Source organism: Pseudopodoces humilis, chromosome 6 (genome assembly GCF_049639895.1).
Source record: "Pseudopodoces humilis isolate 2021_Gansu_Grassland_sample_001 chromosome 6, ASM4963989v1, whole genome shotgun sequence".
Lineage (NCBI taxonomy): Eukaryota > Metazoa > Chordata > Aves > Passeriformes > Paridae > Pseudopodoces > Pseudopodoces humilis.
Window position 1 is genome coordinate 37,386,769 of NC_142205.1, and position 16,265 is coordinate 37,403,033.

At 36.1% G+C, this 16,265-nt stretch overlaps 1 protein-coding gene across 2 annotated transcripts in view; it reads left to right on the forward strand.

Moving 5' to 3' along the window:
* SH3RF1 (SH3 domain containing ring finger 1) overlaps positions 1 to 16,265 on the forward strand; it is an 84,669-nt gene that overhangs the window by 55,436 nt on the left and 12,968 nt on the right. For both annotated transcript variants that reach the window (XR_015772724.1, XM_005517614.3), the window contains exons 5-9: positions 2,792 to 3,094; positions 3,948 to 4,058; positions 11,603 to 11,757; positions 14,113 to 14,283; positions 14,448 to 14,707. Coding sequence is in view for 1 of the 2 variants with exons in the window: in XM_005517614.3 (XP_005517671.2) it covers positions 2,792 to 3,094; positions 3,948 to 4,058; positions 11,603 to 11,757; positions 14,113 to 14,283; positions 14,448 to 14,707 (1,000 nt within the window). In the remaining variant the exon portion in view is untranslated. The remainder of the gene's footprint in view (positions 1 to 2,791; positions 3,095 to 3,947; positions 4,059 to 11,602; positions 11,758 to 14,112; positions 14,284 to 14,447; positions 14,708 to 16,265) is intronic.

Here is a 16,265-nt window from a genome sequence, read left to right on the forward strand (position 1 = left end):
TACTTCTCTGCACAAAAAAACACAAAAAAAAAAAAATAATATGCTTATATTTGAATCAGTCTTGAATTGATCCCATGGGCAAGCCTTAACTTTTCCCTACTAGGTTGTTCACTGTATAGAGTAATCAGATTCTGCAGGCATTGATAGCTTCTGGAGGTAAACAAATATAATTAGGTGTAACAGGTACTTTGGGATGCTGTTAGCAAAGTGGCTTTTGGTTTTGCTTTTCATTCTTCTGTGATCCCGTAACTTCTCTGATTGTGTAGTTCTTTGCAAATAAGGATGTTTATTACGTAAGAATATAAACAGTTGCAGCCATGGAATACCTAGATTATCAGAAAGGACATGAAGAATTTCAATCTGAGTTGAAAAAAATAGTATCTGCAAAATAGATAAAATTATTAGACTTTCAAAAGCCTGCATGTTTGTCATGATGACAAATAAGACCCTGACAAGCTGAACAGCAGACTAGGCTTTTTTTTGGTCTCATTTTCTACTTTCATATCCTTCAGCCTCACATCACTGTTTTGTAACAAAATAATGTTTTCACTGGTCTGTTTAAAGTATGTTTGATCTAAATTTAAAATTCAATAAACATCTAAATAATGGGCTTCATTGGAGAAAACAGTATGTTTATTTTGTCTATTATACACAAGTAATACAGCATTATTTTGACCCATATGATCCATCTCGAGTAATAGCAGGAAGGAAAATCTAGCATCCACCTTTTTTGTAGAATTGTTTACTGCTATGACATTGGCTTCTCCTGTCCTTTCTTCTTACAATATAGATGGAGAGGGACTTTGTACAAGAGTATGTAGTGTCAGAACAGCGGGGAATGGACTCAAACTGGAAGAAGATAGGTTATGATTAGATATCAGGAAGAAAATCTTTACTGTGAGGGTGATGAGGCGCTGGAACAGGGTTCCCAGGGAGGTTGTGGATGCCCCATCCCTGGAAGTGTTCAAGACCAGGTTGGATGGGACTCTGAGCAATCTGGTCAAGTGGGAGGCATCCCTGCCTGTGGCAGAGGGGTTGGAACTTGATGATCTTGAAGGTCCCTTCCAACCCAAATGATTCTGTGATTTCAGTTCTCTTCAGTTGCCTTCTAAAGGACCAACAATAGGAAAAAATTCTATATTCTCAACTTCATATCCTGTTTCAAATCCCCCATTATGCCCTTCCTCTACTGCAGTATGTTCCATATAGTTCTTTCTCTTCTGTAGAAGGTTTTTATATCAACTCCTCATTGTTCCAGTAGTTCTGGCTTTGAACTTCATCTTTTTCTCTCCATATGCATGAAATTTCCTTCCAGAGGATAACTTTCAAATATCACTTGCTAACCTCCTCTATATTAAAAAAAAAACTTTGTTCTTTTACATTACTTTATATATCTATAAGTATAGATACTTACTTATGTTCAGAATTTAAGCCGGTCTTTTGTGAGAACTGCATTTAAGTCTGTGCTGATGTTATCATGATTAATGATTTTCTGTTTGTCTAGTAAAGTTTTGATGGGGAAAAATACTACTTTAAAACTTTACATGAGCGTAGTAGGTATCTCAAGACTTGCACGAAAATGGTAAAATAAATAGAAGAAATAATATGCTGAAGAATAGAAGTAGCAATTCCACAGTGACTAATTTCATCCTTTCATGTCCTTCAGAAAAGATCTTTCCTTTCTTCCTAATCAGCTACACTTTTCAAGTAACAGTATTCATATTTAGTGGTACATGGTTCAGAAAACTGGTGCTGGTGTTATTTCAGCTCATGATTACATGAGAGCTCTGACATTATTATTTCTAATAGTGCTAAAGGGTTTTTAAAAAATGTAGAGGGTTTGTTTGTTGGTTTCCTCTGCTCCTTCCCATCATAAAGGTGATATTTCATTGTAAGAGGAAAATGTATGGGATTCCTTATTTCTTCATTGGAAAGGAAGAATTTGTTTGCATTTAATGTAGTATTGTCACAAATTAGCAGATAGAAAATCTCATTGTTAACAAAAATTCTTTAGCTAAGCTTAAAAAAAGAGAAAAAATGGCACAGAGATGGTGCCTCTAAATTAGAAAGTTCAGAAGCTGAGAAGATATTTCCACAAAATTGCCCATATATATCTCTTTTCTCCTCATGCCATCTTATGCCAGTATAGGTGCCTGTTGCCAGGCAATAGTACACTGATACAGCTGGATATTTAGTCTGTCCTACTGTGTTCTTAGACCTGCATTTAGGAACCCTGTGTTTTCACTGCTGGTAGTGTTAAAGTTGTGCTACAAGTACCAAGGAGCGCTAGGAGGAATATCTTCAGGAGTCTGTATGCAAATGTGTGCGGTTATGTCATACACAAAACAAAAAAATAGCTGAAAATGACAAACATCCAAGAAGTTTTGTAACACAGATTTTTCTGATATGAGGTCAAAGGGGACCACTGTATTTCAGTCTGACTTTTAGATGACACAGGCAGTAGTTGTTGCTGAATTAATGCATGTCTGGACTATGGCATTATGTCCTTCATTGACTGAAATTTCACCTCTGATGGGCAGTCCACACCAGCCCAACAGTTAAGTGTGTTGAGTTTGTAGTGAATGATTTGTCACTCTTTACTGACCGATTTGTAGAGTAGGTTGGTATGCCACAGTTTTAAGTTGCATTGTTGAAATTATCGTATGAATAAAAGGAAAGTAAATGTTTTGTTAGGTTCAGATGACTTTTAAAATTTGAAAATATTAAAAATAAAAAATAAAATAAAATGAAGTATTTTTAAAAAATACTAACATGTCACTGGTTTTTGTAGTTTAACACAGCAGCCAAACAGTTGATAGAATTGGACAAGCCCTCAGGTTCTGTTGTTGACTCTGGAGAAGGTACCTCTGGGGCAGCCCACAACAATTCAACCCAAAAGCACATCGATGCTAAGAAAAACACCAAAAAACGACACTCTTTTACCTCCCTCACCATGTCCAACAAGGCTTCACAGTCTTCTCAGAATCGCCACTCCATGGAAATCAGTCCTCCTGTCCTCATCAGCTCCAGCAACCCAACGGCAGCAGCCCGCATAAGTGAGCTGACGGGACTGTCCTGTAGTGCCCCCTCTCAGGTAACTCACATGAAATCAGCCATAACTAAAAATGCTTCTGATCATGTTGTTAATTATATCTAATTAATATTAAATATACTCTTTCAAAAAACTAATCTTCCAACTTGAGCACATTTAATGAAAGTATGTTCTAACATTTCTTATATAATGATAGCAAATAGTTTTGATCTTGTAGGCTTTTTTTTTTTTTCAGTTTTTGTATTCTTAAGTGCCACAAAGGTTTTTGTTAACTGTGGAAACTAGAAACTGGAATGATTGAATTTCTTGATTTCTTTTTTTCTAAGTTGAATGTAATGATAAATATTAATAAAGTGCATGTTATAAAAGTAAAGCATTCAACTTGAAGATTACACAAATTACAGAAATGTAGCATATTATTCTGGTTGTGGTAAATAGAAATATTTATCTGACTTTATTGATTTGTTCAGTACTTTGTGAAAAATTGGCTGTTTCATATAGTGATTACAGTTTGGGTAAGGAGAGAGCAATGGAGCCCAAGAGTTGGTGATGTTTTACCTGAGCTCATAAAAATGCTTTATTTGCACATCTTTGGGATCTGACAGCCTTTTATGGGGGGGAAAAAAAAAAAGGAAAACTGACGCTGGTTAAAAGTATGTTTCATGTAGCTGGTTCAATGTATCTCCAAAGACTGGGAAATGTCAATGTGGGAAAAAAAAGTGGGCTGTGTGATCCAACACTGTTTGTTTGTGTATCTACCTAAAAGTTAGGTCTAGTTGAAGGTTACAAGGTATAGAATACTGGTGATTTTGGCCATGAAGCTTACAGCTCTGTCAAAAGCAGCTCTTGCTAAACTACACAGAACTGACCCTGCTGGGCTTTTTCTCTCTCCCAGGTTCATATTGGCACTACAGGGCTGATTGTGACTCCACCCCCCAGCAGCCCAGTCACAACAGGGCCTTCCTTCACCTTCCCTTCGGAAGTTACCTACCAAGCTGCCCTTGGTGTAAGTACTGCTTAAGAAAACTCAGCCTTACAATTTTTCTTTGGTCTTGTACAGAATTTTTTTTTTCTCAAGTTCCCATATATTGATTTGAAATTACGGTTTTATGGGAATTGTGCCTGTATGATGGACAGTGGTAGGATTTAACTATAGCAAAAGCCCTATTGCTACAATGTTTACATCTTGTTGTGCATATCCATTTCTCCAGCTTTTCCTCTGGAAAAATTACAGTAATTTCTCTGTAGTAAGAACAAGAAGCACACTTCCTTCCAGATCTTTCTTTTAAGCATGAGTAGAAAAGAGATTATGCTGGGGGGAAAGTTTGGGGAAGCAAGCAGGTTCTTAAAAATACATCAGCTTGGGACCACAGCTGCCAGGTGTTTGTCATACTTAAGATTTTCAAGATTATCTGAAATAAGCTTCAAAGGTCTGCTGTCTCCTCATTAAATAAGGTGATTTTTGTTGTGTGTACACCTGTGGCAGATGAAGAACGTGTCTAGCATGTTGAAGTTAGGTTCTTGGAGATCAGTAGGAAAACATGTAGCAAATGGCGGTCTTTTAAAGGAAGCATTGCAATGCTGTTTCCTTCAAACAAATAAAATTACATTTTCTTCCAAAAGTGCAGGATTTCTTTCCAAAATCTGGAATTCTTTAGATTCTTATTCTTATGTTAGAAAAACTGTGGAATGTCATATATCATACTGTTATCATCAGAGCCTTACTGCAATAAAGATTGCAGATACCAGTTTTCAGAGATCTCTAATGGATATTAATGAGACTTTATTTAAATCATATGAGTTCTTGAAATTAAGTTCTTTCAGTCTAAAATTTTGACCTTAATTGTTAAGGAGTGGGGCACAGTTGAATCTTCAATTACATCGAAAAACCAACAAAACAACCCAAACAAAAAACCCTGAGACTTGACCTTGTTTAGGTGTCTATCCTTGCAGTCTTTAAACCAAGTAAAATATGATGAATAGCCTTGCTGCTAAATGGGTCTAGTTTTTTTTTCAGCTTTTGGAATTTGCATCATTTTTACATATTTGTCTGCAAAATTTAGGGCAGAATTGTCTGTCTTCTGGTATCCACTTTCTGTTGCTTATAAAAATGCTTAGGTGTGGTTTGGTTGCATTTTGATAGCTTTCTTTGGAACTCTTAAGTTACAGTTTTCAGTCCTTTAAATTATGATGCTGTTGTTTTCTGAATTATCTCCAGTACTTCCTTTTGGCATAGTACATACATAGTGACACATGCCAGAAGTGGGTGCAATACTGCACAGTCCTTTTCAGTGAAGAAGATATTGGTAGTATAACCCTTTTACCTTTTTAACCTGATTCTTGTATCTTGAAAATTTGCCTGCATGTAGCATAAAGTTTATGTTTAGCTAAATATCAACCCGAATGCCACAATTTTTCCTCTTTTGTGATGTAGTAATTGCTTTCATCCAAGTAAATGTATTTCATGTTCTTTGCTCTTCAGACAGGTGACTTTTTTATTGACGGTTATATTGACCACGTGCTTTTGCCCTGCATTACTGAGTAAGGCAGATTGAGCTGTAGCAATGCTTTGTCTTATTGTGGATAAATTGTTGACTCCTTCAATCTGTGGGTTATCTGTATAATCCTACTGTTGAATGAATGCTAATCTGGAAACACTCAATAATCTCATTATATTTAGATTCGTATTTTAATGTCACAGAGTAGATGAGTTTAGAAGGGCCTCTTGAGGTTTTCTAGTTTAACCTCCCCTGCTCAAGCAAGGCTGCCTACAGCCAGTTGCCCAGGATTGTGTCTAAATAGCTTTTGACTATCTCCAAGGATGGAGACTTCACAACCTCACTGAGCAACATATGTACATTGTGGGCTCTTGTTTGACTTGATATCCACCAGGAAGGGCCCTCAGGTCATTTTTTGCTTATGCGATGTACATCTTATACTATAAACAATTAGCTGCTTATATAGTAATCCATGTAGTCTTTTATATTTCTTTCATCCTATCCTTCAGAAAATACCAGTCAGAACTGAGCAAACAGAATCACCTTAGGTGCTGTTAGGCAGAGTGCGAGTCTAGCTAACATATATGCTGCAAACAATGAGTAATTTATTTAATTTATGAGATACACTAGTTTTGGATAGGATTGAGCAGACAGTATTCAATGCATAATTTCAGAATTTCAGAAATTCTATCAGAAGCTGGTTTTTTTTTTTTTGGCTCCCAATAACAAACACTTCTGTTTGTTATTAAGAATCAGTAGTTCTTTATTTGATGCCAGCATGGAAAAATACTTTCGTTTGGTGCTGGTGCAGTCATTAAACCACCTCAGGTGCTTTAGTTGCTTAAGCTTGTTCAAAGGTGATCTCACCATGGGTATTCACAGGAATTAAATTGCAGTGCTAAATTCAGCATGGAGAGAAACTCCTGCCGTATGATTGTCCTGTATCTTGGGGTGCTACTTTCTCTTTGTGATAACCATGTTCCTGCTTATGTTTCCAATTAGGCACATAATTCCCATTGAGAACCTGAATTATTCTCTGCCACCCTCTTTAAAAGTCAATAGCCTTCTGTACATAATGTTCTATTTCTCCTTGACTTCTTTTCAGCATGACTAAAACGCAAGCTGGCAGCTCTGGCTAGAGTCAGGTTATTCCTGTGTTCTTTTACGGTAGATGATACTAGATGATACGTAGTTTGTAAAGTCACAGGCTGTGAGGTGTATCTTTTACTTACACTTTTCCTCTTGCTTCATCAACTCTTGTTTTCATTTCAGATATGTGCAAAATAGTCCTGACCAGTCAAGAGATAAAGTGATGTTCTTGTTTCTCTAGATGTTTTCCTTCTGGAAATATCCTTCCTGACATTCTGAGCATTAATTTTAAGCTGTGGAGCAATTGTGATTGTATGTTTAATACAATAGAAGTGGTTGGCTTGGGTCCTTTTGCTCTTGTATTTTGTTGATTTGCATGTAAGTAGAAATTCCTGTATTTCTCTAAGTTTCTCCCTTTAGCTTTCTTTCTTGATTTCTGAATACTAAGCAACTGACAAGGAAATTGGATGGGAACAGGATGCATTTCTCTTTAGCATGAAGGTAGTTTATTTGATGTCCTTCCTATCAGTCGTCTTGGTGTTTATAACATTATTGAAAGTAACTGTTCTTTGAAAGCAAGAAGTACACTTCTTTTATATAATGCTAAACTCAGATTTAGGGAGAAAAAAGAAATCTGAGAGGATGAGCATGATTACCCATCAGTGGACAAGAATATATTCCTTTACAGTGATTCTGAATTTATTCATCTTTGTTACATTTATCTGTCCTGAATCTCAAAGCAAGGAAAAGCTAGTGTCATATATCCTGTAAGAGATAAGATGGCATTTTTATTGTCAACAGGAGATACTTTGAGCTGTTTTGCTGTCTACCAAGTTTCTCTAAGACAGTTGGGATTAATTCCTAGCCCAAGGGAGTCTGTGACTCTTTTATCTGTGTATATGTATAAGATTGCATTTTAATTTTTTATGTTGCTCTCGTGGTTCAAAAATTCCAATTGTATTAATTTTATTATGTCCATAATAATGTTTTGTAGATGCTGTTTGGTACCCAATATTGTATGAAGTAAATAATTTACAAAGTTTCAGCCAAAATTGACACAAATAAGCTTCAGGAGTGAGAGTGCTCTTGTCAAATGACCATATATGCTCTCTACTGCTTGTATCATTTAAGCAAATTTTAATTTTCATCCAGAAAACTTGTGATAATTTATTTCAAAATTTTATTTTGATTCAGCAGTTCTTCAGACAACAGCATTTATTCTTGCCTTGTGTTTTGATGTTTGATTCTTTGAAATTGAAGAAGCTATGAACTGAGACAGACTTCTCACAACTGGAGCTTTTGGCTGTGATACTATCTCTTACACTGTTCTTTGGGACTTCCAACCACAACTTTACCCTTAATTGGGGCATTAATTGGTCTGTTTATCTTGGCCATTTCTTATCTGGCATTTTTGAACCTTGTAGATGTTTTGTATATTTAAATTTCTTCGCAAAATATAAATAACAGATGTCAAGCTCAGTAGATGCAATTATGTAAGGTTCATTCACTTGGAAGGAAATTCTTGGATGTAATTTATAAGGTAGTTATCTACTGGAGGAGATCTAGTTGCCATAGATTTTAGTGAAAAATAATCTTAAAGTATGTGATTTGAACCATGATATGGGAAAAACAAATGAAATATACCACAGCAAAGTTAGAACCTAGAACTATCTAGCAATAAGAGATAACTTATATTCCTTTCAGTCTGCTTTTACAGTCTCTTGAGAAGTGAAAAGTGTTTTGGATTGCAATCGACCTAGATGTCCATATCACTGCTTTTACAGATTGGAAATGTTGACTTTGAAATGGTGTCTTGGTGTGTGCACTAACTAGCAGAAATAGATGGTCTATATTTGGATGGTTTGCATTCACTTACATGCAGGTTTCAAAAAGTAAAAAACACCTAATTTTTCTGGTCTTATTCTCTCGTACATACACAAAAAGAGAAATTGCTCTTTATGTTGAAGAATATAAGGTAGTTTGAATTATTATTAATGAGGCACAAGCTGTGAGGGTTATATAATACACTGATGACATTTAGCTCTTTTATGTAGTTCCAGTGTAAGTTCAATAGTGTAAGTCAGGAAGTTTTAATAAGAACTGCCCTAATTTTAATCAACCAAAATTCAAATCAACTTTTGCTGTGAAGAGGAAGCAGCTGGAAGAAACAATGAGGTTTTGTGTGAGCGACCTGTTTTTGATAAGGTATAGTTTAGAAATTTTGTTAAACATAAGCCTTAATTTGTTAGCCCTCAGGGAATTTTGCAAGCCATATATTTTTTCCTAGACATTGTGGGAGTGAAGACTCTTAATGAATGTTCTTTTCCACTGCTGTGCCTTTTATTATTCTTTGAGTGAGGCGGTTACTGATCTTCAATTAACTGATATAGGAATGCAGCCTAATTATATTTAAGTTTAGTAATATTCATGTGTTTCTAGACCATGAGTATAGATACTTTTTGAAGTTGTAACATACATTAATTATCAGATTATGTAATTTTTCATCATCCAATTAAAAAAAATAATTTATCACTTATTTGCTGTTTTATATGCTCGAAAGTACGCTTGGTGTTTGAAAAGTAGTTGCAGAAACATTCAATGTTTCCCTCTCACCTATGTAAAATACTCTTAATTATGGCTGAGCATATTTTATTGAATCACATGTGGCTTGTGTATATTCTTTCACGGAATGTTGACTATGGGAACCATCAAAACTAGCATGTGCCCTGGAGGTAGGTGTGTGTCTCAACAGCTAGAAAAATGGTTACATGCTAGAAAACTTCGTGAAAACTTGGCTACTGATCAAATTGGCAAATTATCTATTTTCTTGAAAATAGATAATTTGGATCTATTTTACTGAGTTTTAGCAGTGCAGGCTCTGGAGTCTTAGTCCTCTAATGTCTATCAAGTAGTTTATTTAGATTTCTTGGTACTTGCCAAGTCTTTGGGAGTTTAATTGGTCTGCGGCTCACTGCTGGTCTCATTACCATACTGATAGACATGGAGAGGGGAGCAGAACCTGAAAAAAGCAGAGTAAAATAGAGCTGTGAAGGTGCCTTTATTGCAGCTAAAGCTTCAGTATATATTACTTTTTCAAATGAATAAAATGCAATGTACAGCATCTTTAGAGACTCAGGGAGTATGGAACCATGCACCTGATATACTCATGCTGATATTGTGCATGAGTAGGTTTAATTTTAAAAAATTACAACTAACCATCTCCTAATATGGATTTACTAGTTCTACCATATATAAAGAAATCTAGATGCCTAAAAAAGAAATTTTAATTGTTATTCTGTTGATAGGTTGCATTCAGCTTGGATTCAGTTAAGACATTTGTTGAATGTCTGACTGGGAGGGACAAATAACTTCAGCTGTAAAAGAGCTGAATGAGAAACTTGGTATTTCAGTGTGAATTATATGGATACTTCAAAAAATTGTTGGGTAGAATATGAAGCAAATGGAATTGCCATTTTTGTAAAAAACTATTACTATCAAAGCTCTTAGTGATGTTTGTCCAACAGGTCATTTCTGTTTAGTGTTGGATACAGAAGGCTTATTTGGTCTTAAGAACGTGTTAATGTATGACCAGAAAAAGAGTTTCAAATAAAATAGGAATATTCACGATATATCATGCAATTTATATATTTAACCATATATATATAACCAATATATATATTTAACCATAGCTAAGCATAACAATTTTGACTGAAACACTGTAAGAGTTGATCAGTTTTCTCTAGATTTGGAAGTCTTTAATTATGCAGTACTTTACTGTGACTTGGCAGTGTAAAACTAGTTTGGAGAGCTGTCTTTTTATTAACATTTTCACCAAATGCAGCGAAGTAATAATCACACAGTGTAGAACTAATCTCAGTTTCAATACAGGTTTTTGTTTAGAAAAACAGAAAAAAAAAGGCAAAACCCTTTAGGAGTGAAGTATTTGAGGGGAATTAAAATTACTTTCAATTACATATTTTCCAAACTGATAATGTAATGCTGTGCATTTATATGCTGATGTATTGAAGTGCCAGGAATTACTTCAGGATATTTTGTTAATTAATATTCTAGTTCTGTGAGTTTTAGAAAGATTATGTTTGAAATTAATTCAGTTTCACTTTTTCAAAGGTGGGAGGTTTTTATTACTCTTTTTATGTGTTGTAACACAAATAGTTATTTTTGGAGGGGGGGAAGGAAAAGCTCTCCTTTTGTGAGTGCCTTTTCCCAGGAGTGTCAGTACACAAGGTCCTGAAGAATTGTCTGAGGCCTTACAGAGCAGAAGGTAACAATTGCTCCATTGATTCTCAAAAGGCACAGAGGTCTGTAGGCAGGACCCCCATTATGATCTGTGGTGCCTTTTTACTGGGGTATTTGTTAAAGATTACCAATCTTGATAATACTGAATTTCAAAAGCTAACTCTTTAAACTAGAAGAATAGGAGAAAGAGGTAACAATAGCTCAGTGACTATGGTCTCATATTGTGCTTGCTTTTGTAACCCTTACATCAAAAGAAAATTTCCCCCAGAAGGGGTGCTTTTGGGTGCACTGCAGATGAATTGTATATTATGTTTCAGCTTCAGGTTACAAAAACAATCACATTATGAAGTAGTCAGCAGCAGGATGCAAAATCTACCTCCTGGAAGGGTTCTGAATTTTTGTCAAGCCCTATCCTAAACATGTTATAACTAGAAACAGCGTTTTCCATTTTTCCTGTGCTGAGAAATTGCTTGTCACTTGCTTAATTAGCTGCCAAAACTTCAAGATTTTAAATTTAAAAAAAGAGAAATAAAGACAAAGTTAACTCTCCAGTTATATTGTAACAGTAGGTAAAGCAATGCTGAACTCAGTTGCTTTTTTCCACTTCCTTAGACTATCATGCTTTGTTTTTTTTTTTCTCAGCTGATTGAACTCATCAAACAATATTGATCATCTGTTGCTATTTTTTTTTGTTCTTAAAAATCAGAGTATGAATCCCCCACTTCCGCCACCACCGCTCTTGTCTGCTGCATTCATTGCATCGGCCACTTCTGGACCTCAGTCTACAAGTGTCGTACAAAGGTCTGTGTCAGGATCAACTGACCAAGGTGCACATTTACGACAACAAACACGTCCAAGTGTGTAAGTATAATTAAAACTTTACTCCAGTCAGAAAAATGAAACTGAATCACTAACTTCACCTGTATGTTTAGCACAGCAGCTGGCTCTGTTCTGCTGGAATTGCCAAAAAGCCAAGCATGCAACTTAGAACAAAAGCATGCAGAAGGGTGATGTCCCCAAACAGGCTCCATGCTGAGCATTGTTTGTGTCTTACATAAATATAATCAGCTGTTGCTGTGTATAGAAAGAACTCACTTCAAAAATATAAAGTATTTATCATGCAGAAGATGAATGAATCCTTACATTAGCACTGAATACTGGATAACTCAAAAGTGTCATTTCACTGGAGTGAATTTATTCAATGTTTTCCATTATGTATGGTTTGAAAAGGCTATTCTCATATGGAATAGCTTATGCCAAAACACAGAAAATGCTGTATTTAATTTAGACTGTTAAACGTCTTACTGTCAGACTACTTGTGTCAGTTGCAATTGAAATTTGACTGAAGATTCTACAGTGCACTTAATTAGTGGGTGGCAATTCGGAATGAAGGCAGAAAGCTGCTAGTTAGCATTATGTCTTCACACTTGTAATACAAGCAAATGTGCGTCATTCCTTTCGGGTGAAAATATTTGGTGTATTAACATGTGTTGCTAGCAACATCTTTCTTCTTGAAAACTTCTTTGTGTGCAGCTTGGGGAATAAGAACGATAAAAGAAAATGTAAAATTCAGGAGATGCTGAACCATCTAACGGGACATGTTTGAATAAGGACTGCTCTTGTTTTGTCCTTCTTGTCCTCCCACTCCAAAAAAGCACCCTTCTTGTATTGCACGTGCATCTGGATTTGGGCTGTTTCTTGGTGTCAGGTGTTTTAACATTGGTTCTTATGGATTATTGCACCTAATGCAGTTAATCAAGTTCCCATCTCATTTACTCTCATCCTCCATATACAAAGGGTTGCTCTGTATGAGGATACAAATGAAATTTGGAATAAATTAACTAAAGGGAAAGTTAATGAACATCAATTAAAACAGAGCAATTGCTTTTCCATAGGGCTTCAGTGCGTGGCTTTGTAGATCACTGCTATATCATGTACTGGTGAAGCCTTCGGCTGCCAGTCTGTACCACATGTTGCATTTAAAGTGTATTTTTTGCTTGCTTTGGGTACCTATATTGCTTTTAAAGGATTTTTGTAGATATTGCGAAGTTTCTTGGGTGGACAGCAAGGAATAAAAATGCAATGCAGAAAGGAGAAGCATGCAGTTAATGTTATTACTGTGCATAAGAGACAATTTTGATGAAAGAATGTTTTCTAAAGCCATTTTTTTGCCCCTGGGGTTACAAGGGGAGTGGGAAAGACTAGCACTGCAAGCAACTGTGGATCCTTTTTCATAAAAGGATCTACCAAGCTGCTTATTTGGCTGACTCTTATGAAAAGTATATTTTAGAGAAAACAGGATTTATTGGAATGGTATTTTCACAGGCCTGGGTCAATAATGTGTATATATATATATATATATATATATATAGTTCAAATGGTTTTTTCAGGTTCAAATGTGTCAGAAAATAGAACACAGTAATGGTTAAAACTTATTATTAGAAAGAAACAGTTTATAGTAACAGAGAACTGTGCAGTCCTATTTGAAAATCTCCCTAGAAACATTCCAAGATGCAACTACAGGAACTTCAGCTTTTTTTAACTTTTTTTTCCAAGAATTTTTTATTAAGAAAAAATGCAAATATTTCTGAACTCTCAAATTGATTTCAAATGCACTGTATTATGCTTTAGTGTTGCTTAGAAAACATAAAAGGAAATAAACTTTACAAGCAAGTTAACTGCTAACCACCTTATCCAAAGACTACAATTTCTAGTAGCACATCTTTTTCTTTGCACTGAAGTCTGCACTGGAGCTTCCAGTTTTGCAGTTTGAAATGTGGAGTGATATTCACTCCCAGCTAACAGAACTTCTCCATTCTCTCCAAATAACAACTCTCCAAATAAAAAAGAAATTGATGTGTCACAAAGTGGAAGAGATACGAGAAGCAGGTGTAGGGAAAGAAAGATGGGATATGCTGAGATGTGTAGTTGATGAACACCTACTTAATTAAGATTGCTAATTTCATTAAGAAAATGGAAAGTCCTATTACAAGTCTTTTGCATTCCATTAAAGTGTTCTTCAGAGGATATTTTTCTCATTATTTCCCCTGAATATTACCATAACTTCTGGTTTAATATTGTGATGGTATGATGGATTATCACAGCCATTTCTACCATGCCTTCTGATCTCTGACTGAACTCTCTGTGCCAGAAAACACAAGTGATGTTTTGAACTGCTTTAGTTTTTTCACTTGCATCTCTTTTCCTGTCTTTTAGGTATATTGCTATCTACCCCTACACTCCTCGGAAAGAAGATGAACTGGAACTGCGGAAAGGAGAAATGTTCCTAGTATTTGAACGCTGCCAAGATGGCTGGTTCAAGGGAACTTCCATGCATACAAGCAAGATTGGTGTTTTTCCTGGAAATTATGTGGCTCCAGTTACAAGGTGCAATATTATACAAATGTCTAAATAGTTTAGCTAGCTTCAAATCCAAAATTATTCTGCTCTTGTACTAAATGCTAAAATTGCATAATAGAAGACCTGTGGGTTTTAGAAACTTGCTATTTTTTTTTCAGTTGTGTTTTATTGTTTGCTTTAAATTTTGGCAGGACGGTGACAAGTGCATCACAAACAAAAGTTCCCATGTCTACTGCTGGCCAAACAGGACGAGTGGTGACTATGGTCAGCCCTTCCACTGCTAGTGGAACATCCCAGAAGCTCCAGGGGAATGGTGTGGCAGTCAGCTCCAGCACAGTACCCACAGCAGTTGTTTCTGCAGCACATATCCAAACCAGTCCGCAAACCAAGGTCCTTATGCATGTGACAGGACAAATGACAGTCAACCAGGCTCGAAATGCAGTTAGAACAGGTAAAAAAGCTCCAAAATTTGTTACATGTGGTAGGCAAACTGTAGAGTCCATCTTGACAAATGACTGGAGTGAGGGTCTATGCAAGTATATGCTGAGAGTTTTTAAAGTTTTTCTTAATGTCATTGTTTAGAGTTGAATGTTTTCTGAAATAACAGTCTGAGTTGTTAGATCTTTTATTACTCTTCTCTAAGCAACTGTGTGTATGTACATACTCCCACTATAGGGAATTTATATGCAAGTACTTCAGGTGGAATTTCTCTTTTTTTTCTTTTTGTTGTTCCAGCAGTATCTGGGATGGGGACATTCTTTGAGCTTTCCCACTCATATGCAATTCATATAGTAATAAAAATGATAAGAACATCTGAGTCATAGCTTATTTTTGTGTGTTAACTGCATAAGAGCTACAGATTGCTCTAATTTAGCATTCACTTTTAAATTATCTTCTAACATCTTTGAATACCTTTAGTGTTCCTTTTCAGGTCTCTGGCTCAGGGCTGGTCCTTAGGCATTCCAGTTTGTTCTCTAACCTTGACTGCAACTTCTTTCAGCTCTGACTCTGAAACACTAAGACTATACTGGCTTTAAGATCCATATGATCTATGTAATAAAACTCTGTGTTGCTGAAAGGTGTCATTTACTGTCTGGGGCAGGCCACATCATAGTGAAACATGCCTTCTTGTTTTTAAATGCAGATCCAAAAAGATTGATAGTGGTGTTTTCAAAAGTTTTTGTTTACCAAATCCATGCACTCCTCTGTGGATTTGCCAGGCTAAAAAAATACCACACTACTGGAGCTGCATCTGTTCTAGTTGCTTCAAGGGCCTCAAAAGAAAAAGGAAAAAAGGAAAACTCCCATTTCAGACTATCCAAATGTTCCACCTTCCAGCCTTGAATTTAGGGTCTGTGATCTCCTGACTGAGAGTCATGACACAAGAGGTTTTTTTTAATCAAAGGATTCTTATTGGCAGAGCAAAAGAGAAAGCAAAAAATGATAATGGTATGCTCTGTTATGCCCATAAGAAGGGTTATTTCTTGCAGTTTCAAGATCCATGGATTAGCCCACTTTTCAGAGTCATGCATCTCCTAAAACATCCTGTGCATGTTCAGATGTCAGCACCAGGTTTGCTTTTGAAGGTAGGATGTGTACATTTGTCTTTAGTTTTTATTTCCTTAATTGGCCCCATCTTCCTCCAGTCTGATCTGAAGCTGGAGCAGGTGTGTTAGTCCTCTCTAACAACTTTATTCTTTGCCTTTAAATAAAAATAACCAGATGCTGCTGGCAACTGGTAAGAGAAACTAAGCAAAGCATCTGTACTTTCTTGCCTCTTAGGCACAGGTGGTTTCTACTCTAAACCCTTATTTTGAGCTGCCTAGGAGCTTTGCAAGTGACAACACAAAGGAGAAAGCTCCTGTGGGCTCCAGAGGCCTTTCTGTCCCTACATCTCTGCACTACTGTCAAGATGAATAAGCTTTTACACTTCCATTCAGCTGACAAATGTGACGACATACTTCCCACTGACTTTTCAGGTCCAAAATGAAAAATTCAAAGGGGGTGAA